The sequence below is a fragment of the Lissotriton vulgaris genome, chromosome 11 (genome assembly GCF_964263255.1).
Source record: "Lissotriton vulgaris chromosome 11, aLisVul1.2, whole genome shotgun sequence".
In the NCBI taxonomy this organism is placed as follows: domain Eukaryota; kingdom Metazoa; phylum Chordata; class Amphibia; order Caudata; family Salamandridae; genus Lissotriton; species Lissotriton vulgaris.
Window position 1 is genome coordinate 1,003,731,293 of NC_141699.1, and position 25,216 is coordinate 1,003,756,508.

At 48.3% G+C, this 25,216-nt stretch overlaps 1 protein-coding gene across 2 annotated transcripts in view; it reads left to right on the top strand.

Annotated features, from left to right (window-relative positions):
- The window catches only part of PHC3 (polyhomeotic homolog 3), a 499,049-nt gene that overhangs the window by 159,749 nt on the left and 314,084 nt on the right, over positions 1-25,216 (top strand). For both annotated transcript variants that reach the window (XM_086944295.1, XM_086944296.1), the window contains one exon: positions 24,331-24,489. In XM_086944295.1, the coding sequence (XP_086800421.1) occupies positions 24,331-24,489 (159 nt within the window). The remainder of the gene's footprint in view (positions 1-24,330; positions 24,490-25,216) is intronic.

The window sequence follows — 25,216 nt, forward strand, 5'->3', positions numbered from 1 at the left end:
GCTCGCCTTGGATTTTGATCGCTTCGCTTCGTGCCTTTAACGGCTGGACCATGCCAGAGAGAACTGATATTGAGGGGGAATCCTTTTTTGGGACCGAACGCCATTCGTTCTTTGTCTGTGCACCTCCCCCCTCCCCCGGGCGGCCATCTTCTCTTCTTCTCCTGCAATTCACTGGACTGCCGAGTGGAGGGGGTGAGAGACTGCGTCCCAGATCGGGCCAGGGATAGGAGACTTTCTTTGTTTAGCACCCGGGCGGGTGGGTGGAGGAAGGGTGGACCTCGAATTTGGCCTGTTTTGTCGCTGACTGCGCATTGACTCGCCCCACTTGATTGCTTGCTGTTGCTCTATCTGATGTTGCTATTGGGGCGGGAAATGCTTATTGGGCCGGCGGAGTTCGCATGTATGTTTACTTGACCCTCCTCCCGGATCTTCTCTTGTGGGAGCCCAGGGACGGGTTTCTGTTCCTACTCCCTGAGTCATTGGATTATACCTTTTCTTTTCGCTTTCCCTATTGCTTTCTCTCCTTCCTCTCTTCTCTTCTCTTCACTCGCTATATTTCGGGTTTATGGGGCGACAGACACTCTGCTAGGGGGGGGGGGCAGGCCATAGCCTCTGCATGTGTGTAGGGTGGGGGGTTAATTTTTAGTTCGAGTTTTTATTTCTATGGTGCCTTTCTTTGCTCTTTTATGATTTTTCTCTTCTCTTTTGGGCCCGTGCTAGGTATACTGGGGGATGGGTGGCGGCGCATATGCAGGTGGGTTGTTTAGGCAGCTTCTTGATGATTGACTATCTTGTGGCCATCCTCTGGTCGGGACTTACATGTTGTGAAGTGCTCTGCCAGGTACTGATGTATCTTGTCAAGTCCCACCTACTTGGACCTTGCTCTTTCTCTTTTTGTAGTTTAAGTACGGAGTAATATGACCTGTTCTTAATGTTCGCACCAAAAAAAGAATTTTAAAATTAACCTACATTGCTCCTGTGCCTGGGTATTGTGGCGCTTTTCAAGTTGTTCTTTCACCGTAACCATTGCCATGCCGCATTACCTTGTCGCCGTATTGCATGCACTAGTGCTACATGAGGTATCGTGGCCAGCCGGATGGTTGTAGGCCCGTATGTGTATTGTCTTTTGAGCACAATAAAGGTTTTCAAAAATTTAAAAAAAAAAAAAAAAAACTGCGAGCGATGGAGCCCATATTCTGCCTTCAAGGTCGCAAAGGGTTTCAGTTATCCCTTAGCAATTACATCTCCTATCGTGGAAATTCCAATATCATCCCACCGCTTAAAGCCGGTAAGCTTATGCAGCTCGGGGAGCCATTTGCATTGCCAGAGTGCAGTCTGCCGGGTGGGCTTCTTATCCCACCCTGTGCGTCTCGTGGCCAATCTCCAGGCCCGGAGTGTGATGCTCGTGGCCGGGAGCAATGACTTCTTCGCCGGTCTGCCGTATAAATATGACAGGAGATTATGCGGGGATAGTTTGTTACGCTCCAGCGCATACGTAGGGTGGTCCACCGGAGCATGGAGCCAATCATTAATGGGGGACATGTGCTCCGCCCAATAGTAGGCTTCAAGATTTGGGAGCGAGATTCCACCACTATATTGATGGCGTTGGAGGGTGGTCAGCGCTATTCTCGGCTGCTTACCCAGCCATATAAAAGCTCGAAGGTCAGTGTGAATTTTACTTATTAGGGTGTCTGGGATTAGATAATATTCATTTTGTAGGGCGTACAAATATTTGGGTAATACTATCATTTTATACATTGCCGCTCTGCCCAGGAGTGTCAAAGGGAGCTGGCGCCAGCGGTCCATATCAGATGTGGAGTTCACGAGTATTCTCTCTACATTTTTGTGGCGCGACAGTTGCCTGTCTAGCGTGATGTATACCCCCAGATATTGGAAGCCCTCCGCGGACACCACCAGCCTGTCTGGAAGAGCCTCCCCACGTGCATCCCCTCTGTGGTCGAAAAGGACGGACTTGTGCCAGTGTATAGCATATCCGGAGTAACTGCCATAGCAGTCCAGCTCCCGGAACAATTCAGGCACTGTGGTCTTTGGGTCAGTGATGTAGAGAAGGACATCGTCCGCGTATAGGGACAATTTCTCCTGCGTCCCGTCTGCGTCTGCGACACGGAATCCTGAGATCTCATGGTTTTGCCTAATCCTGGCCGCCAGTACTTCAATTGTTAACGTGAAAAGAAGCGGCGATAGAGGGCAGCCCTGTCGAGTGCCTCTTTGGATTGAAATTTCGCGGGAGAGCCTCCCGTTTACTCTTACTTTTGCTCGCGGGTTGGTATAGAGAAGGCGCACCCACGTTCGGAATTTTGGGCCGAAACCACATTTTTGTAGGGCGGCCTCTAGGAACGGCCAATGCACCGAGTCAAAGGCCTTTTCTGGCGTCAAATGAAAGAAACTAATGTGGCGGTTCCCTATCTCTCAACTCCTGCAGCTAGTTGTGCATGCGCCTGAGGTTGAATTTTGTGGCCCTGTCTGGTAGAAAGCCAGTTTGGTCTAAATGTATCAGGTCGGGTATTACTTTTCTCAGCCGTCACGCCAAGACCGTAGCAAGGAGTTTCACCTCCGTATTCAACAGGGAGATGGGTCGATATGAGGCACAGTCCTCCCGTGGCTTGCCCTCTTTGTGTATAGGGATTATGGTCGCCATGGTGAGGTCAGCGGGCAGACCTCCCTCCTGGCACGCTTCAAGAAAAAGATTTTTCAGGTGAGGAGCTAGTATATCAGCCGTGCCCTTAAAGAATTCCGGAGGAAAACCGTTTGGCCCCGGTATTTTGCCCGGCTTTAGTCCGGCAATGGCAGCTTTTACCTCCTCCAAGGAGATGTCGGCCTCTAAAGCAGGTAGGGCCTCAGCGTCCACCACAGGCAGATCGACCCGTGACATATAGTGGAGAGAATCCTCGCACGTGCCCAATTGTCTGGCTTCGTAGAAGCGTTCGTAATAGGCCGCGAACGCATTCGCAATGTGGGGGTCTGAGCACACAGTCCTCCCCTCCTCATCTATGACTTCATCTACCCACCGCGCCACTCTCTCCTTACGACTGAGCCAGGCTAGAAGTTTACCCGATTTATCCCCCACATCGTATAGTCGGTGGAGTGTGGCCAGGTTTTGCGTTCTTGCCTCCTCCGACACCAGTTCCCGATAGCGTCTCTGGTTGTCCAGCAATTTACGTAAGGTTGTGGTGCTTTTTGTAAGTAAGTGTTCTCTCTCCAGCTCCACTATATCCCGTTCAACATTCCCCACCTCCTCCTGTAGCCTCCTCTTCTCCTCCCCTAATCTGCCATTTATTCAGAATAAATGGCAGATTAGGGGAGGAGAAGAGGAGGCTTCATCACTGGCTTCAGAGCTTCCCACAAGGTCACTGCCGAGTACACCGACCCATCATTTTCAGAGGAGGCTTCATCACTGGCTTCAGAGCTTCCCACAAGGTCACTGCCGAGTACACCGACCCAGCATTTTCAGCCAGGTATACCTGTGCATCTGCTCTAATGCCCTTAAGTATTGTCTTATTTGTTAGGTTCCAAGTGGCAAGACGCCACAAGGCCTCCCTTCTGTATCCAGAACGGCCCATTGATACTAGTAGCGGCGAGTGGTCTGAGAGACCTCTCGCCAAGTATTCCGCCGTGCCCTCCATGGTTAGTTCCTGCCTAGGCATGAATATATAATCCAGTCTGGAAAACACCTTGTGCGCAGCCGAGTAGAATGAGTATGCTGTAGTGTCAGGGTGCAGCAGTCTCCAGACATCGGTTAGGCCTATCGCAGACATCATTTGGGCAAGGGGAGTCTGATTCCCTCGGGTGCTCGGCGCTCCTGATCTATCTAGACCCCTATCCATCACATCATTAAAGTCACCACCCACTATCTGTATGGTATCTGAGGTGTCTAAGAGTATGGTCGCTAGCATCTTCAGCATATTCGCCTGCAATTTGGGAGGTGCATATAGTGAAACAAGAGTGTAGGTGCGTCTACGCCAAGTCCCCTGCACCTCTACACATGTCCCCAGTGGGTCCCCCCACGTACGTGTGATACGGAATGGGAAAGTATTCTTAACAATAATCGCTACCCCCCTAGAGTCAGTCGTGTATTCCGCATGCCCCAGTACTTTATATCTACCCCTTGCTATGAATGCACAGGCCGTGCCCCTAAGATGTGTTTCCTGCAGGAAAATGATGTCTGGGCCTACTCTATTGAGATAGTTGCTCACCAGTCCCCGCTTTATCTTGTTACCCAGACCATTCACATTCCATGTCAGGACGTGCAGTTTCTCAGTGTCCATAGATCGTGCCAACAATTTACTTGCCATCCAGGCAGTGAGGTCAGACGAGGCGGGCGGTCGCCCGTATCAGAAAGCCACAGATTGCACCAACACCCATGACTGTGTTCACCCAACTGTGTACCCCCCCTTTCTCAAACAACCAAACTGTATGAACAACCCCTTCCCCCACCTCCCCCACCCCACCTGTACATCCCGCCCGTACAACCATCGACGGCTCGGACTACCAGGCAGCAAGGTCTGTCGCCCACCCCTCAAACAACCCTGGCTAAGAAATGTCTAGCTGTCCAAACTCAAGTTCTAAAGTGGTGTATGCCCACCCCAAAGAACAAAAAGTGCTACTTGCGTGTCCCAAAGCAAAGAACTGCTATTTTGGATCTCAGTCCCGTATTTTCTCAGGAATGGGAGTCCTGCGTTTCTGTTTCAGTAGCCTCCGCGTTGCCAGTTTCCCCTTGCTCCAGTTCTCGGATGGCAACGGCCAACAGGTGCAGGGATTGTTCCGTCTGTTCCTCTACGTCTGAGATATTTGTATCATCCTCATGTTCCGTCACATTTCCTGACGTCGGAAGCAGGCACCTGAATCTGGACCCCCGAGCAGGGTCTTCGTTGTTGGCGGCGTCGTCACCCCCTCGGTCTTCTCCGCTCGCTACTTGTTGGGGCGGGTATGGCGTCCGTTGTGTTTGTCTGCCCGCCCGATGACGTCGTGTTCTCTGCGACCTGGTCGGGCTTCTCCTGAAGTTGGCAGCCGCCAGCTCACTACGGATTCTGCGTCCCTCCTCCTCCGCCTCTCGTAGCAATGGTCTCTCCTCCAGCCAGTGCCAGGCCTCCTCTGGGCAATTGAAGAAGTGTGACTTGCCCTTAAATAGGACCTTCAGTTTCGCCGGGAAGAGCAGCATATAGGATATGTTAATTTCTCGCAGTTTAGCCTTCACCATGTCGTATGAGCGTCGTTGCTTTTGCACATCCTGGCTATAGTCAGGGAAGATCATGATGACAGTGTTCTCAAACTTGATCTCTCCCATTTTTCGGGCTTCTCTAAGGATGAGATCCCTGTCCGCATAGTTGAGGAACCTTGCGATGATCGGGCGTGGTCTCGCTCCCTCCGGTGGTTTTGCTAGGAGGGCCCTATGGGCCTTTTCAATCACGAAACAGTTAGAGAAGCGAGCCTGTGGGAACACAGATGTAAGCCATGAGTGCAGGAAAGCCGCAGCGTCCGTCTTCTCAATTCCCTCTCTCAGACCTACATAGCGCAGGTTGTTTCTGCTGTTCTCCGCATCATCCACCCGCCACATCAGCTGTCTATGAGAAGCCTGCAGTTCCGTCATATCTTTTTTGAGGGAGGTAAGGGAGTCCTCCGCTTCCGAGATCCTGGTCTCCACCGTGCCCACTCTGTCCGATAAGTTCCTTAAGTCCTGGCGTAGTAGGAGGACCTCTGATCCCACCCCCCCTATCTTGGTCTCCAGTGCTGCTCTTGAGTTCTGGATGTCTGTTCTCGAGGCCTGTATAGCTTCAAGGAGCATTGCAGTGTCTGTGTGGGCTTCCTGGGCCCCCACGGCCATTTCTCTCTGTACCCGAGTGATGGCATAGTTCTTGATGGTTTCCTGCCTGGCCGGCCTCGGCGCCGGGTCTCTTTTTCCCATGATGTCCACCAAAGGGCCCCCCGATGCCGGTATCGTGAAAGCAGGGGGGAAGAGGGAGCAGTGGTCCCGGCGCTCCGCAATATGATGTATATGCAGGGTTCCTCTGGTATGAACCACGTGTCCCCACCGCACTTCTGGACTTCTCTGACACGCTCTCAGGACCCGTGGACCTTCCTCAGTGGAGCGACCAGAACCAGCTCGGCGAGTCAGGCACAGTCCGCGACTCACCCGGGTCCGCCCACAAGATCCCCCTCTGCTGCTCTCCTCGGGGGCAACCGTCGTGGTCAGAGGCCTTTAAGGGTCCCCAATGTACTCTGGGGGGGGGGGGGGCGAGCAGAGAGCCCAAGCCCACAGCAGTCGGACCCAGGTGTGCCCGCCTCTCTCAGCTCTAACCCCGGGTCCCGCAGGCTCTCACCGCTGCCGCAGGGGGGGGGGGGGGGGGCGAGGGGGGGCCGGACATCCACCACGCTCAGTCCCCTCAGGTCGCCGCCGTGTCTCCGTCTCCTCCACGGCCTCCCCAAAGCTTCGACAGGCCCAGGGGCCACCCTATGCAGGCCGCACAGTCCTGACAGCCCAGTCGGGGATCGGGAAGCAGCAAATCCAGGTCCCGGCTTCACAGGCCCCAGTTAGTCCCCGTGTCTCGGATCCTCGAGAGCGCCCGGGGGGGGGGGGGGATTGGGGGGGGGGGATCCCCCCGGCGGGGAAGCGAAGCGAGGCCCAGAGTCTTCCGCCTCCGTGCGAGTGGGGAAACACCTCCCACTGCCCTCACTGCCTCACAGTCGCTTCAGCCGAGGGTCTCGGGAGCTTCGGGCGCCGCCATCTTGGGTGCCTAGATTCTTTGCCCTCGGGAGGATTCAGGTCCAATATCTTGCCCTTGCGCGGATGCAGGACGGAGCCGGCGCTCTTCACTGGTGCCGTACGCCTTCTGCTGCCTCCTCAACCGCTTACATCAAAGTTTCTTCAAGATCGGGTAGTTTAATCGTCGGATCTTATGCAGTCTTGCCGGGAGCTGCGCCGAGGCACGTCTCACCCGGCCATGCAGTTGGCCACGCACCCCAATACAAGCACATTTTTTGGCCAGAACACCCGGAAGAGATTTGCGGAATAGCAAGGTGAGACACTCGGGAGTAAACGCCGTCCCTTGCCTATTTCGTCACGATATGCGGGCATTTTCAAAACAGAGATACTGATATTCCACCCTTCTCTGTTTTTCAAAGCACCAGTGGAAACTATTATTACTGAGCATACAGCGGCCCGATCTCAGAGCACGACGGGCAAGGTAAGAAACCTCCGCAACAATAGCCAATGGTGATAAAAGGACATACCTTAGACCAACCCGCTAATGGCAGCACCCTTGATTTCCCCCATATAGAATTACTCTGACCCTACGCCATCGATGGAGCAGAATCATTAATAGCGGCATTTTGAAATGAGATGTAAGTTATGTGCAATGGTGCAATACAATTGAATGTTCCATGTTCATGTTTAATGACAGGACAGCCATTTCTCCTTTCTCTTCTTTTTCTCCTTCCTTGGTTCTGTTGGCCATTAGACTCACCGTTCCCGAACGATTAATTTATGGCATCCGTTTTGAACTCACGTAGAGGTAAGCCAGTGCAGTCTGAAAGACTGGTGGGGCTATTTCAAAGTCAGGTTAAGGTCACTTTTGGATTTTTGTCTTTTGTGTTTTTTCTAGTGAGGTTTGGTCCTGATGAGAACCTCTCAATCAAGGGGGTTTGAAACGCGTAGACCCTTGGAGTAACCAAACATTTGCTTGGTGTAAATTGCATGTTTATGTAATCTGATTCATCCAAATTAATTGGTCTATCAAATGAAAAAAATATTGTAAAAATTGTATAGTCACTTTTTCTAACAAAAAGAAGATTTTGTAAGGCAATAATGTTTGGTTTGTAGTATGTGCATGTATTATTATTATTATTATTATTATTTTTTTTAGTTTTCAAAAACCTTTATTTGCATAAAAAAATTATCACATTACAGCAACAATAAGCTTAATCTGATCCTCGGGAGCCGCAAATAAGCAACTTCTCATATGAATACTCTAGAACTCTCCCCCCTCCCAACTCCATCCCTCCCACCCCTGCCCAAACAACTCCCCCCCACCTCTCCCGGCACACATAAGGGAGCAATATCCTTTCATTTGGTCAAGCAACGAGTCAATTTTAATGAGTCCACTCGCAGAGCGAGAAATTGTCTCTGTCTTCGATCTGAGTTACATAACAACCCGTTCCTTCGCTTCACCTCATTCCTCCCACACTGTCTCACCCTATTTGCTCGCACTTCTTAGAACTCACCTCTCTCCCATCTCATCACTCACGCGCTTCTTGCGCGCTGCCCCCAGCCTTCCCCTCACCGTTCCCCTGCCTTAGTAAGTATGTTGTCAAAGGTCCCCATATATCCTGGGGTTTCGACCTGAGTGGCAGCTGCTCGGCATACACATGCAAGTATTCCTGCCAGGTAGTCATGTCTTTAAGCCAGTCTTTAAACTTAGGGGCCCTTCCCCCTCCCCCATCTGCAACCCACCTGTTGTTGCGCTAGGAGAATACCAATAGCTAGAAACTGTTTGTGTGGTGTTTGGATGGTCCCCGTCAGTCCCAACAGAGCACTTAGGGGAGTTAGTGGTATCAGCTTGCCCATCATGCCAGTCAATCTTGCGAATACTTCCTCACAAAAAGAGGCTACTCGGGGGCAACTCCATGCTAGATGTATGAAATCAGCCTTTCCTTGTCCGCAGCGCAGACATCTGTCATCGTCCCTAAGGTGAAGTCTATGGAGTCTCGCTGGGGTGTGATTAAGTCGATGTAGGAACTTATAGTGCACCAACCGGAGTCTGCAGCTACCGGATATGGCTTCCGTCTGTAGACTGGCCATTTCCCATTGTTCATCCGTCATGGGGCAGTCCAAGTACGCGTCCCATTCCCGGCGCGCCCTGACAGGATGTATGGGGGGTGCGCTGCGCACTCGCTTATATAGCATGGAAATAACATGCGTGGGGGCCTTGGGCTGTAGCATTAAATGTAGTGACGTATATGTTTCCGGCTCCTGCGGGAAATCCAGAGTTAGTGCCCTGACGCTCTGCCGCAGCCTCGTGTATAGAAACAAATCCATGAAGGAGTGTGCATGATCCCCAAAAAACTGCTCTTTCGTCCGAAATGTCCCCTCAATATATAGGTCTCCCCATGTCATCCGCTTCAGTCTCTCTAGTAGTCGTTGACATATCTTTTCACCCATGACCTGCAACGGCGGGCAGTGGCGCAGTGATACCCTAGGGGAGTACATCAAGCCTATTCCTTCAACTTTCGCCAGCCAGTTCCACGCTCGGACAGTACAGTCCACCGTGGAAGGGTCCTCGCATCGCTCCCTTAGGGGAGTGTAAATATACTCGGGTGTCTGAGCAGGGGCCATGTATCCATCCTCTACTGCAAGGTGTGGCATATACGGGGGCGGGTGGAACCAGTATACGACAAAGTGAGCCTGAGCGCTATTAAATATTGCTCAAAGTTAGGGACATCAAACCCTCCCTCGCGATATGGCAGCATGAGTGTGGTTAATTTCAGCCTTGCTTGCTTGCCCCCCCAAATAAGACGTGCCAGCTGTGAGTTAAGTGTGTGAAAAAAGAAGACTCCGGGATGATAGGGAATATTTGTGAATAAATATAAGAATTTCGGTAATATGTTCATTTTGATTAACGATATCCTCACTGACATTGATAGGGGTAGTTTAAGCCATTTGGAGATGTTATCCGCCACTTTGTCAAAAACCTGACCATAATTCAGGTGCATTAAGGAATCCCGATCCCGGGAGATCTGGATTCCCAAGTACTTAAGATCCTCAGACTCCCACACTAAAGGGTAATCTAGTCGATGCGGCAGCGTGCGGTCAGTCAAGGGGAACACCGCAGATTTATTCCAGTTTATTTGTACTCCGGACACCACGCCGAATTTGGTGATTTCCCTCAAAATCGGGTTTTGGTTGTCCTGCGGCTTGTGAACATATAATGTTATATCATCGGCGTAAAGCGACACCAGCAGCTGCCTAGCTGGGTACACTAGACTTCTGTGGTTGTGGTGCTTCCCTAGCTTGGCTGCAAGGGGCGCAATCGCCAGGGCAAACAGAACAGGGGAGAGGGGGCATCCCTGCCTTGTGCCTCTAGAGAGCGGAAAGCTGGCTGACCTAGATCCGTTAATTAGGACTTTAGCACTCGGCTTATTGTATAATAACTGGATCCAATTAACGAAGGTGATGGGCATCCCCATACGGTGTAGCACCCCCATCAAGTAATTCCATTCAACAGAGTCGAACACTTTGGTGGCGTCCAAAAAGACTGCCACCGCCGCGCTGTTTGGGTCTATGTCTTGTATCACCGCTAATAGAGTTTGTAAATTATAGGCTGTTGCCCGATGTGGTACGAAGCCAGCTTGGTCAGGCAGGACCAGTTTTTCCAAAAGTAAATTAAGATGGGTGTCCAACACTTTAGCTAGAATCTTAGTGTCGCTTTTAAGGAGTTTTATAGAAAGGGTGAGCAACCCAATATACCCTTGCGGGCTTGGGCAGATAGCATATTTGAAAAAATGGGCCAGCAAGGGATTTTGTTTGAAATTCTCAGTGTCAGCAAATAAGGGACTCAGAATGATTGGGTACCCACACTACTGTTAGTTAGTGGCTGGATGTGATTTCTCTAATACAGATCAATCATGTTACCACACTAACACAATGAAATGAAAAAATACAATAATCAGGTTGTTGAGTCAAAAGATTATTATTTTCTTTATAATGAACTAGCAGCCCGCCCCAGCGTTGCCTGGGGCAGAAAGGGGCTGGGGGCAGTACACCCGCTCCCGCCCCGACCCCCCTCCCGCCCGACTCACTCGCGCCCTTGCGCGATTGAAAGAAATATATACATTCAAAAGGAAAATCCCTAGTGTAAACCCATTGACATCAAATGTGTAAAACACAATCAAAGCCATCATGAACATTTAAAAGGAAGGACCCCATACCTGGTTAAAACGAACCAATCTGTCAGTCAGTTTGAAAATCATTTTTTTTAAATTGGCCACTTCGAACATATCTTCAAGCCAGGAATGAAGAATTTCTCTGCTGGTTTTTTGTCATTTTCTCTCGGTTCAAGCACATCTACTTCACACTCAAGCAGCAAACATTCCACACAGGCCTGGCAGGCCTATCACACAGCTTTTTTTTTTTAGACTCATTTTGCTTACGTTTAACTGCTTGCGCCTAGAAGCATGCATTGTGAACATGAGCTGCTGTGGCTCCTACACACCCGACAGCATACTTGGAAAACTCGATTGGACCTTTGCAGAACCATTGTTTATTTTCATCTATATGATCTGCTTTTTCATATCCGCTAGGCATGCCACCCTTATTTAACTGCTTCTGGCTTTGCAGTGAGTTTATTGGTAAACTCCTTGTTAAGGCCTATGGTCTTTGATCCTAACAGGCCCCCGCTTCAGTCAAATTTGGATACTTAAACAGTGCAAACCCATCTCATTAAAGGAGCTTCAGGCCACTTTAATTTAAAAAATAAATTAAGTTAGTTTGCTCATGGCTAGCACCGGCTGTGCCTGTGGACTGCCCAGGGTCAGCGGCGCGCCCTCTTCTCGGCGCTGGGATTCAGTGCGAGGCCTGGACTCTTGTCTTTCTTTGACTGCAGCTGGCAGGTGGTTCTGGGGCTGGGGTTAGGGTTCCCGGTGCGGCGCCTTCCTCCGGCAGTGACACGAGTTGCTTGGTAGAGACGGTAAGTCCTCCGCGGGCACGGAGGCAACGACGCAGCCTCTTCCTTGGTCAACGATGCAGTGGGCACCTTTGGCACGGACGCAGCAGCTCTCCACCTTGGCCAAAGCAGCTGGGCACGGAGTCCAGCTGGTCACTTAGACTTAGTTTCCAAGTGACTTTTTCAATTAGGGAAAAATCTACTGGGTCTCTCCTCTGTCCGCCCCAGGGCGCTTCTGAACTCCACCGTCCGCCTCTGTTTAAGCTCCTCTGTCCGCCTCGGGGAGCTTCTGAGCTCCACTGTCCGCCACGGAGCTGCTCTGTCCACCTCAAGGCGCTTTTGAGCTCCGCTGATTCTACTTCTGAAGAGCTCCGGTCCCCACCTTAAGCCCCCCTCCCGCACTCGAGCCCACGCAGTGCCTCTGCTCGGATGAAAGGCGGAGGGGGGCCTGGCACAAGGATTGAGGTGAAATCCTGGAAACGGGATGGAGGGGTGTGCGTGGAGAGGGGGGTGCGGGGTGTGGCGCGGGGAGTGTGACCTGCCCTGAGACCTGGGGGGAGTGGGAGGGAGAGAGGTACCGAGAACAGTACACCGGAAAAACAGAAACCCCTCCCAGCACTGTTCATACAGAACAGACGTCCTGTGGCCAGGAGCAGGAAGACGCGTCCGAGTGCGCAAAGGGGGAAAAGCAACGCGAACCCCCCTCACCCGGCATTTCAAATGTTTTGTGCTTTTTATAAACTACAGTTCCACTCTCCCCCCTCAGGAGACGTGAAACGCTTCACTCCGTGATATTGCCCCAAACTCCGCTACAAAGTGGTCCGGCTGGGGTTTCAAGCAGCGGCAGCAGGTGCATCGCCCCCCTCCCGCCCCGACTCACTCGCGCTCCCCTCCCACCCGACTCACTCGCGCTCCGACATTTTTATTTACTGCTGCCTCCTTGCCTCCCCCTGCATCACACAGACTTTCCCTTTCCTTACCTGTGCCGCCGCTCCTCACTGCACCGCCCTCCTTCTTCGTCATCACGCACGTTGCGTAGCGGCCAGCGCTAGGTCCCGGCCGGCGCTACTTTGAGGGGACTACTTTGTTTACAAACGTAATTTTTTTAATTTACTTTTTTTTTAAAATTTATATAGCCTATGTCCTTCTACACACCCTGACGTTTTCATAGATGTATCGGGTGTGTAGATTGGCGCTGTGGTTCCCGAGTTTACCTGGCCAAAAGGTGCAAGTTCTCTCTTTATAATAGTAGTATAGATGAATTCAGTCAATGATAAAAATAGGGTACAGAGAAATGCATTTGAGACATAGAAGGAGTATCTTATATGCTCCAATCTTACATCACAAAATAAGTCTATTCTGCTGATAAATAGTAACACAATGATTTCAAATAAATACAAGAAAATCAATGATGACTGATAACTAGTAAGCAGAGTTAGATTTGGTAGTCGGCGTTTCGGTCTTTTGGAAAGTCGTTTCATTAGACCATCATCAGGACAAAGGCTTTATGCCTTTGTGTGGCTCACTGGTTAGAGGCGGCAGACCCGAAAGCAGAGGACGGCCCGGGACCAGGGTTCGATTCCCGACGCGGCAGGTTTCTGGACCAGGGTCAGCGGACTCGATAATTCTCTCGCCTCGGTGCCCACTCTGATCAGCGATCACACTCGGCAACTCTGGGCATTAGCTTGCCTCATCTTCACTAACGGCCCCACCAGACCGCCGGGGATGCCTGGTCTCACCCTGGAGATACCCATTAAGGGACCATCTCTCAGGGAAGCCAGGAAGGGTTTCGCAGCGGTCGAAGCGCGGAGGTACCCCTTCGGGAGTGATTCCAGCGCTATATAAGCACACAATTAATTGTAATTGATGACCCTAGAGAAAACTGTAACAAAATAACATAACATTACAACCTGGTTGTGTCAAGATACATAAATAATATGCATGTCTATTTCTAAAGAGTAAATTAGAAAAAAACACTTTTATAGCAATTCAATAATAAGACGCAAAACACATTTAAAAACATATTGAGTCGGTGTGGCGACCTAATATCAAGTTAAGTCAACAGTTCATGACCGTAACAAGCTGTTGAATAAAGTTGGTTGTGAATAAAACTCACATGGGTTGAGGTAAAACAACATACACCTCCAAAGATGGTCAGTGATGCTTGTTGAAGTTAATTAAAACAACAGGGAAACTCTGCCAGTTATCAGGTCAGAAGTTTAAGGCAACAGCAATGCTGTAAAACAAGGATAACAGGTTCACGATATTGTAAATTAATTATTTGATCTAAAGCAGTGAACCAATTTTGTGGAGAGTATTACCTTGTGCCTAGATATCAGATACACAGCAGAATCATGCAGGTATCAAAGTTGGCTTCAGTGGCTTCTGACCTGATAACTGGCAGAGTTTCCCTGTTGTCTTGATTAACTTCAACAAGCATCACTGACCATCTTTGGAGGTGTATGTTGTTTTACCTCAACCCATGTGAGTTTTATTCACAACCAACTTTATTCAACAGCTTGTTATCTGTCATGAACTGTTGACTTAACTTGATATTAAGTCGCCACACCGACTCAATATGTTTTTAAATGTGTTTTTGCATCTTATTATTAAATTGCTATACAAGTTTTTTTCTAATTTACTCTTTAGAAATAGACATGCATATTATTTATGTATCTCAACACAACCAGGTTGTAATGTTATGTTATTTTGTTACAGTTTTCTCTAGGGTCATCAATTACAATGCATAAAGCGGAGAAGTGTGGCTCAGGGGTTAGAGGCGGCAGACCTGGAGCTTGAGTTTCGGCCCTGGACCAGGGTTCAATTCCCCGCCTCGGCGGGTCTTGGGCTCAATAATCCCACGGACTCGATAATTCTCGCTCCGGTGCCTTCTCGACTCACGGGTTCACACTCTGCGACTCTGGGCAATAGCTTGCTTAATCTCCACATCGGCCCTTCGCGGCGGGATGCCTGGCTTTCGCCTTGTCGATACCCTTCCAGGGTTATCTCACAGGGGAATACCAGGACGGGTTCCCTAAGCAAGCGCGGAGATGCCCCAGGGTAAGTCCAGCGCTATATAAGTTTCATACATTTACATTTACATTAAAGCCTTTGTCCTGATGATGGTCTTATGAAACGACTTTCCAAAAGACCGAAACATCGACTACCAAGTCTAACTCTGCTTACAAGTTATCAGTCATCATTTATTTTCTTATATTTATTTGAAATCATTGTGTTACTATTTATCAGCAGAATAGACTTATTTTGTGATGTAAGATTGGAGCATATAAGATACTTCTTCTATGTCTGAAATGCATTTCTCTGTACCCTATTTTTATCATTGACTGAATTCATTCATTCTAAAGAAAATAATAATCTTTTGACTCAACAACCTGGTTATTGTATTTTTTCATTTCATTGTGTTAGTGTGGTAACATGATTGATCTGTATTAGAGAAATCACATCCAGCCACTAACAGTAGTGTGGGTACCCAATGTCAAGTCAAGTCAAGTCAAGAGATTTGTATAGCGCGCTACATACCCGGGGGGTCTCAAGGCGCTTGAAGAAGGGTGGGGAGTTACTTGTCAGTGTGGTAACATGATTGATCTGTATTAGAGAAATCACATCCAGCCACTAACTAACAGTAGTGTGGGTACCCAATCATTCTGAGTCCCTTATTTGCTGACACTGAGAATTTCAAACAAAATCCCTTGCTGGCCCATTTTTTCAAATATGCTTTTAAGGAGTGACAAGGGATGATACGAGTCACAGAGCAAAGGCGCCTTACCAGGTTTCAACAGTATTTACGCCTCCCTCATCGTGTCGGGTAAGCTACCTTCCTCAAGGGCTGTATAAAACACTGCTTTGAGTATTGGTGCCAGGGTAGTCACAAAGGCCTTATAAAAGTCTATAGGGAGCCTGTCAGACCCCGACGTTTTCCCAGACTGCATTGACATAGTAGCTTCCGTAATCTCATCGACCTCTAGGTCATGCGCTAAGAACTGGCGCTGCGAGTCTCCAAGCCATGCTAGTGCTATGTCCTCCAGATAGCTGTTCAGACCTCTGTGTTGTATATAGCTTGGTATAAAACCTCACCAGCACCTCCATCTGATCTGGAAGGTTCCGGCATATAGTCCCTTGTTCGTCTTGCAATTCCGCAACATAGTTTTGGAACCGAGGGGCACGAATCGCGCCTGCTAGGGCTTTACCTGGTCTGTCCCCCTCTCCATATGCCCTGGCCACATGATGTTTCCCGCGGAATTTACACTCCTTATCAGCCGCTGCCTCATATTCAGATAATTTCTCCCTAAAATTAGCACGCTGCACCACCGTGTCCCCCCCTACAGCAATCTCCCTCTCTAGAGCTTTCAATTCCCCTTCTAGCTTCTGGAGTTCCCGCCGAAGGTCCCGAAGTGTGCCCCCTCCTTTGGCCATGCACCTGCTGGGCACTGTTACTTTGAATGCCTCCGACACCGTTGTAAGGCTTGCAACTGAGTCCATGTTCCTAACAAAAAAGTCTTGTATGTCCAGTTCCATTTCTGATTTGAACACTGCATCCTGCAAGTGCCGTGTTTCAGTCACCATCCCAGGAAGGGGGAAAGGTCCACTGGCGGGGTAATCGTCACTAATACTGGGGAGTGGTCCAAATATGTGCATGCCAGGTGTACTGCCTTGCTTATCCAATGTGCCATTTCCAAGGCTACCAGTATGTAATCCAGTCTAGACCACGTGTTGTGCACTGCTGAATAGTGTGTCCCTTCTCTTTGGGAGGGGTGTAAATGACGCCAAGTGTCCAACATATACTCCGTCTTTACAATGCCTTGAAATGTACGTTGTGCAGTGGTGTAATGTGCTGTTGTTGCATGAGAATGGTCATATTCGGGGTCTAGCATTGTGTTAAAGTCCCCTCCCCATATGATATATGTGAATCCTAGTGTGTTAAGCTTGCTGTGGAGTACCTGGAGGGGGTGGTCATCATCCACGTTAGGGCCGTAAAAGTTATCAAACACAACATCCTGAGAATTCAATCTACCCCACAGTAGGCAGTATCTTCCCTCGGGGTCCGCATCTAATCCTCCCTGCACAAATCTAACACCCTTCCTGATAAGGATAGGGACTACTCTAGAATAATTGGAGTAGGAGCCTAGGCAGCGGTGTGAGGCCCAACGAGATGCAAATGTGGGCCCCCCCACTAGGAATGTGCGTCTCCTGCAACATAGCAACCTGGACATGATGTTGGTCTAAGTAACCCAGTACCTGCCTACGCTTCCTGGGGTCATTCAGGCCCCTGACATTCCAGGACATCACTTTCAAATCACCATTAGTGCTCGTGTCAGTTGCCATAAGTCATGACCAGCATAGTCAGTCCGGTGCGATTATTCATCCCCTCTGGTTCTGTCCCATTTTGTGCCTGTGCCCTCCCCCACTAACCCCTTACCCCCGCCCACACCGGCTACTCAAACTCGCCAGGAATCTCCCCCCTATCCCTCCCAACCAGCCAGCCCAACATCCATCACCCACAACAAACAACCCATTCCCGAACTCTTAATCTGGGGAATGCACTCCAAGGGGGGCCGCTAGGGGCTCTCGCACTAACGCTCTACCGCACTATTTCACCCATCAATTCCCCCACTAATCGCGGGGTACTCTACGACGGGAAGTCGGTGAGTGCCCAGGCGGTTGCAATTAACTCGGCAGTCAATAAATATACATCACCAAGCCAACACAGTGGACAGGAGTCTTGACAGTTCAGATGTAGAAGTGTTCATCCCCACAGCAGCATCTCCTCAGCCAATGTCCGATAGTGGCGAGGGGGATCTAGACGTCTGCGGGAGGCCTCCTCCCTTTAGCTCCTCTCTGTGCTCCCGTTTTAGGTAGTCCTCAATTTGCTGGGGAGTATTGAAGAGGTGCTGGCGTCCGCGGTGGTTCATTTTTAGCCGGGCTGGGTACAGCATAGCATATTTAATTTCTTTAGCCCGTAGATTATTCTTGTCTGCAGTGAATTTACGGCGCACTTCCTGTATTGCTTGGGTAAAGTCAGGGTAAAATGATAACGTGGTATTGTCATAGCGCACCTCTCCTTTCTCGCGCGCTAGGCGTAAGACAGCGTCGCAGTTTCGATAATTCAAAAATTTCATTATTACCGGCCGGGGCGGTGCTCCTGGAGGGGGTTGAGCTGTCAAAGATCTGTGCGCCCTCTCAATAGTCATTCGGGCTGAGAAGGAGTCCTTACCGAATAGGTCTCCCAGCAGGCGCTCCATGAAATCTTTCAGTCTGCCTGTGTTTGTCGTTTCCGCCAGGCCCACTACCCGCACGTTGCTCCTCCGGGAACGGGCCTCCAATTCCTCGTTCTTTTCTGCGATTACTTTTAAAAGTTTATCCATCTACAGTAAGTGTTGCTTAGTCGTGCCCGCACCATCCTCCGGATCGACACTCGCTGTTCCGCTTCCTTGAGCCTCTCCTCATGCTGATCCAGTTTCTCCACCACCCTGTCCAGCCTGCTGTTCATTGCATCCATTTTGGAATCAATGGAGGTGAGGCTCTTTTGCATTCCTATTAGGAGGGTTTTCCAGTCCTCGTCCCGGGGTTCCAGAGGGTCAGGCCGTTCTTGTCCTTGGAGCTGGGGCCCCCTGCCTTCCTGGCATCAAAGGATAACTTTGCCTGCTTGGTGTCGGTGCGTCCCATGATGCCCCAATGATAGAGTGGTGCGTTCAGAGCTCAGGAGTGCCGCCGGCTTCTCGATGGAGGCGCCCCTCCGGTCTCCTCCCTGCCGCAGGAGGTATCTATGCCCCTAGTTCGCCGATCTCTCTCCCCTATCCTGTTTGCATAAGCAGCTTCTGTGCTACTGGTCGTCAGCGTGCTCTTCCCAGCTGTAAAGTAGATATTGGTGCCTGCAGAGACCCGGCGCAGTTACGAATGTCCTCCAAGCGCGGGAACCAGACTGCAGCCCTTAAACAAAATGGCGGCCCGGGACTGTCCCGATCGCGCTGCTAATGTCCAGACCGGAATTACGACCTGTTCCTTCTCCCTGTGCAATTGCAGCTCCCCAGGAGGACTGCACCATGGGCCCGTTGGTAGTAAAGGTGTCCTACAGGTGCTAGCGGGCAAGTATATATCTAGCGCGCTGCTTCACTCTCAAGGCCCCGGGAGGCACTCGCGCCACATGCGTGTCCCCTGGGGGCTCGGGGATCCCGTCAAACGGGCCTCAGAAATCACTCATGCGCTCCCTGGAGCTGGCAGCAGCAGTCTGCGAGGCTCCGTTCCGCCTGCACGAGCTTCAGACGCAGTGAATAGTGTCCGGCTACCCTGCAGTAGCTGCGGCGCCCTCGCTGTTGGGCCTGCAAATCCCCGGTCTTGCGTGATGTTAATGCGCCAAAGATCGCACCAGCCTCACTTTCGCCCGGCACCTCCGCCGGTCGCCGCTCCCCACAGCCTCGCCAAACCAGGTCGCAGGGGCTCCAGAGTTAGCCCCCCCAGTAGCCGACGAACTTCCGCTGCTCGGAGTCAGTGTGTGTAGCTTCGCAAGATGCCAAGGATGTGGATATTGTTTAATAATCCGCCTAGGACGGCGGTAGCCTGTCTACGGCGCGGCCATGACAGTCAAGCGCCACCTAGCGCCCCTGTGTATTATTATTATTTGTCATGAGTATGGGATGTATGAATGTGGAACGTGTGGGATGGTGAGAATGGAGAGAACTGTTGAATACAAGTAGATTTTTCATTGTTGTGTTTTATAATTTTTGTACAGTATTTTGTGGGTACAGTGTTAATGCATTGTTTATATTGAGAAATTTTGGAAAAAAACACGTTTGATGTAAAAATAATAGCTACAAATGAGCTTAAAGATGAAGTGATGGTTGGTCCGCACATGTTTTCAAATTTGAATTAGAATAAGTAGCAGTATTGGCAATGCTTTGTGGTTGTTGGTTTAAAAGTGCTCAGCCTTGCTGCTTAAGAGCCATACCCTTTGTTGTTATTGACGCTGCCATAGAAAAGCACCTTGAATTATCTAGTTATCTAAGATACTTTAATAGTTTTACAATGTCTGTGTGTGCTCTTGAAAGTTCAAGCTCAGGCTACTGGATAAATAAAATAATCAAAGATGTGTGGACGGCAGGGACATTTTTGTGGAAGCACTCATCTGCCCAATCAATACATGTAACCCCGGCTCCCAACATGTAGGCGGAGGTAATGCTCCTCTCTAGTGATACTGGCATAATTGTCTGGCAACAGCTGTGCTGTCAAACTAGACCATATCTCAAGTTCCACATTTCCAAGCCTGAGTAGTTCATTAAGTTATGGCTTTTATTTACGTTATTAGACTTGTAGTCCAGACTTAAAAATGGCTTTAACATGACTATAACTTTTGCAGTGCAAAGAAAAAAAAACACACCTGTAGAAGCTAAGTATGCTTGGAACTGGTAAAGTTAACAGTGCTGTCTATGTCAGCATCACAGAGAAAGCACTTTATTACACTGCCATCTGTACTGTAATTGGCAGTGGGTCTACAACTTCAGAGTGTGCTTCTGCTAGATCTGGCTATTGTGTAAATGATGAAAGGGAGTGTCACACTTATTTACAATGCCCATCTTTTTTTTTTTTGCATTGGAGCTGGGTGGCAAGAGTTGAGAACAAAAGCAACATAATAAAGTCATGGTCTTGTGATTGCTGATAGGATAATTGTTATCACATGCAGTGAGTTGAGAGAGAAGCACGTCAGGGTCGGACTAGGACAAAAAAAAACATAGACCCGGGCACCAAGATAAGAGTGGTTCACATTAGCAAACCAGATAACTAAAAAGATCACCCACATTTTATAAATCAGGCTAGTTTTGAACTTTTAAAGACATGCTGTATTGGTATTTTGCAAGGTATGGGAGACAGCATGAATTTGATAATATTAGGGAATTCAGCAGTACAAACCAGACATTTGGGCATAATTCTGTCCCACAAGGTGCTAAAAATTGGCCCACACACTGGTCTGTCAGACCAGCCCATCATACACCTCCTTATTGCCCCATAGGCCAGTCTGATACTGGAGCAGGTTGTAATGCCCTTGAAGTAGCACCCCGCTGAAGATATATTAACCCCTTCCATGCTCATGACGAGCTCAGCTCGTCATGAGGTAGCCTGGAGCTGTGCTCATGACGAGCTGAGCTCGTCATGACACCAGCAAAATGGCAATTCCCAGCACAGGAGGGGAATTGCCTTAGCAGCCATAGTGTTAATAGTCAATATATCCACTGAAAGTTATAATGGGAAGGTGATAATTGCTCTCTGGTACTGTGGTGGCGGCATGAAAGAAGAGGCTAAACTTGTGCCCCAGCGCTTACCTTAGAGAGAACATAGCTTGACACTGACAGTTTCTCCTAAGCACTGCCTTGATGTTTTCCTGTTGAGCAGCCACAGAGCCTCCAGACCACCTATTCACTGTTGTGGCTGTAAAGCCGACTAGCCTTGTTTCCCCTGAGATGGACCGTGCAAGCCTGTTTCTGCTTTGTTGCACAGTGACTGTGTCTTTCCATAGGCATATTCTTACCGCATCTGCTAGGGCCAGCACCTCTATTGGTTACTGTCAGGACCTCTGGCAATTCTCTGCCCTCAATTAGAAGGGCAGTGTGAAGTTCTCTAGAAATTCTTTGTGAAAGATCTGTCACTGCTTAACTCCCTGCCAAGGTTCATTTCCAGATGTGAACAAATCCGCCAGTGGTCCTGAGAGCTGAAAAGCGACACCAGGTTTCTAGGTTCCCCATTATCTCTGTACCGCTCTCTGCAGGTGTACTTATCTCTGATCTTCCGTCATGTTGTTCCCAACTGTTGCCTGTCCTTCTTCTGTACTTTTGCTAGTCTACATTGGGGTACAGATGGAGCTTAACTTCGAGCACAGCCTCCTAGTCCTCCAGGCCAACTTCCCTAAAAGCTGCCTGATGGATTTCAGAGGGTCCCTGCAGGCCTTCTGCAGCACTCAAGGGCTGTATGAATCAGTTGATACCTCCTACATAAGGGCATTTTGGGTGCTGACAGCTGCGTCTGATCCAAGTACTCTTATCGGCTGTGTCTCTTTTTCCAAAGTCAGTTGTGACCTGTCCCAGTTTCCGATTGATCCAGGTGGCCATTTCTCACATTAATTGTTGCCTTCTTTGACCATAGAGGACCCACTCCAGTTGTCCTTTCCTGCACCCACTGCAGGGCTTCCCATCACCACTAGGATGACACCATATTAATTAGAGGCTTTTTTGTTCTTGGCACCTTTTCTGTCATTGCAGCTTAGGGGTAGTGTGGTGGGGCACGAAAAGTGTTGTGATCTAACCTCCACCATACTCCCTGAGACCCGAGAGAGAATCCATTTGATTACGTGGCCACACAGACCTCCCAATTGTCTTTGTTTTCTTTTTTTTATCATGTGGATTTGCCTATACATACAAACCTGCTGAAGTGATGTTGCCCCATCATTGTGTCTGCTGGGCAAAATGACCAAGAAATTACAAAAGAAGGTCTGATGGGGCCTATCTTTAGGTCCAAAGCAGACATTACAAAACGCAAGTCCATTTGTCTCTGATATTTGTGCTGACCTGAAGAATTACTTGGAAGGTCGGCAAGATCCCAATAGTGGAGAGTTGAGTACGAGATGTAAGAAATTTGGCAGCAGCAGATGTGGACGTTAGGAGGAGAACCAATTAAGATAAAATACTTTTAGATGATTTGAGAGACATGGGTTGCTAAGCAATCCATTGTTCCCTGCTGGTAATAGTTCTCATTGAAGCTGTATATGGGAAAGAGATGTCTACAGAATTACTAGTGCGCAGCCGACTTTGGTTCATTCCAGGGCCAGTAGAGGCAGAAAACCTACTCAATGCTCTCTTCCTGCAATATTAGGTAGTTCAATTTTAATAATGTTAAGAGGGAGTGGGCTGGGTTTAAGGGCCCAGATATGTACTGAATAATGTACTTATAGCTGTCTTTTAAATGTTATTTTGTATTGATTATTTTGCAGTCTGCAGATTACTGTGCTATGGGAAAAAGAAGAGGTTACTTAGGGATTTATGGTTACTGCAATAATTTGTTTTCCATTATTGCTTCAATGTCATGCAAACATAATTTCATCCTTATCTGTTAGGGGAGACTAGCTAATTGCCAGCATTCACGGTTTACACAGTGGCAGTTTTTAAAGGAAAACTGAGCTTGTAGGGGTGATCAATAACGCATGGTTAAAGGGTGACTCTAACTCAAATGCTCAAGTAATCACAACAAAGCAAATAAAATAAATGCCTTAAGGATAAAATACTGATCTTGGAAATAAAAAGTAAAAAAAGATAAATGGAGTTGAGTAGGGTGGGTATTTGAGGGTTTGGCTACAATGAACACTTACACACCATTGAAGTAACACATTGTTTTATCTGTCCATCTCTTTTCTTCCTATGAACAGATGTCTTTGCTGATTCAACGAGTTAGGTTTGCTGGAGCAAGTCATTCCTTTTACAAGGCCCTAACACTGTCTTTGTGCTCCACCATGGATCCTAATCACATGCCCCTATGATGTCATTTACCATGGAACCCCGTCATGAAGATTCTCTTTTCCTGCAAAAACCAATTTGCCCCCTTATCGCAGCTCCCAAAGTATGCCCTTTTTATCGCTTAAGAGGATACCCTGATGAGGACACCACTTGTCAGGAGAGATGGCTACTGACCTCAGCAGTGGTTTCCCACCCATTACTATATCCAATTCAGAGAACTACCACATCACACAAGAGAGACTGGGAGAAGTAATCTCAGAAGTCCAGATAGGTAAATTGCAAACCAAATTGTCTAAAGCAGAAGCATAATGATGCAGCCTCTCCCAGATAGATTTCTCATTCTCCTGTCTTTATCTCAGGTCCTTGGATTCATAGTTATTCCACAAAGTAGGTCATTATTTTTCAGGCGATATCTCACTGTTAGCTCCTTACACTCCTGATTTTCAGTAACAGTATTCAGGTAAAATGTGCAAATTCTACCTGGCCTTCCACTAGTAAATTAAGCTTTAGCAGCGTTTTACTATTTTATTATGTTTAGTCTGTTTCCCTAGGACACTATTTTCTTTATCATCTTAAGAGTGGCTTAGCCCTACATTGTGCAGTAGAATTATTACTTAGAAGATCTGTTCTTCATTCATTCCTTCCTAAAAATCTACTAAGGCTAGGTAGGATTCTTTTGTAGCTGCACAAGGACTCATCTCAAAGCCGTTAAGCATGAGTCCTTTCTCCGAAATTCAGTCTTTTTTAGTATGCTGTTAATGAGATGCTTAAAGTGAGTCTTGTGGTTCTCTAGATTAGTGTATATGCTACGTCTCTCTATTTGACTGGGTTCCATAAAGCCAGAAGAGCTACCAAACAGCCAAATTAAGATACTGGCAGTCCATTGCAAGATTATATGTATTCATAATGATTCTAGAAGGATTCACTAACTTCAGATCTAAATTTCATAGCTGTGTGAGTCCTGACCCTGCCACTTCTCACCACCTCTTATTAAGATACCAGGTCTGTTAGCTTTTACTTTGCCTACATCACCCCTTCTCCCACGAGGATCCTTTTGAAGCTGGTCGGAAGTGTTATGTTTTCTTTATTTCATAATAAATAGAATATTTATATAATATAATAGAATATTTTCTCATTCTTAGATGAATTTGTCCACGTCTCCTACACCTGCACAGTTAATAAGCCGCTCACAAGTCTCCAGCACAGCCAGTAGCAGCATTACTCAACAGACAATGTTGCTAGGGAGTACCTCTCCTACCTTGACTGCAAGCCAAGCACAAATGTATCTTCGAGCACAAATGGTAAGGATCACAGGCTTCTGTTTCCATTCAAATTGTTTAGACTGGTTTTTACTGTTATATTCTACCAGATGTTGCGCAGAACTCCGCAGGTTTAACTTTGCTTTTAAAGTTTATATCTAAATACCTATGAAAATCACGAAAGAAATGTATGTTTTTGTTAGCGACTGATCACATATCAGGCTTAATGAAATCATACTAATACAGGCAAGTTTTATAGATTTACAGCTTTTGAACACACAGGGTCCTATTTAAAAGGACAAACTTACATGTGAGTAAATCTACATGTGTAAGTTTACATTCTGTAGAACATTTACTGTTTTGGTTATTCACCATTTATGAGTGTTATTTTACTACAAAATATAAGGTTACATGTCTCCACACCCTGGAGCCTAACTTACGAATGGAAATGTAGTACTTGTTAACTTTTCGTAGGCAGGTGGATAGCTCTGGCACCGGTCCTGAGACCACCCTACGCTAAGGTATATAGGAAAGTAAAAAAGTTTGTTATACTTTACTCACCCCTTGTGTGCTTCGAACGGCCCCAGGCCGTCCAATGTCACGATGGGCATGTGTGGAGGAAGGCTGGGGGCCGTCCAAACCCCGCCCACTCATTAAAAAGCCGGCACATCGCAAGAATTCGCGCAGCGCGGAAGGGGTTACAGACAAAATTACTAAGAACATTTTTATGTTAAATGTTTATAAATGTAAATGTAATATGTATTATTTT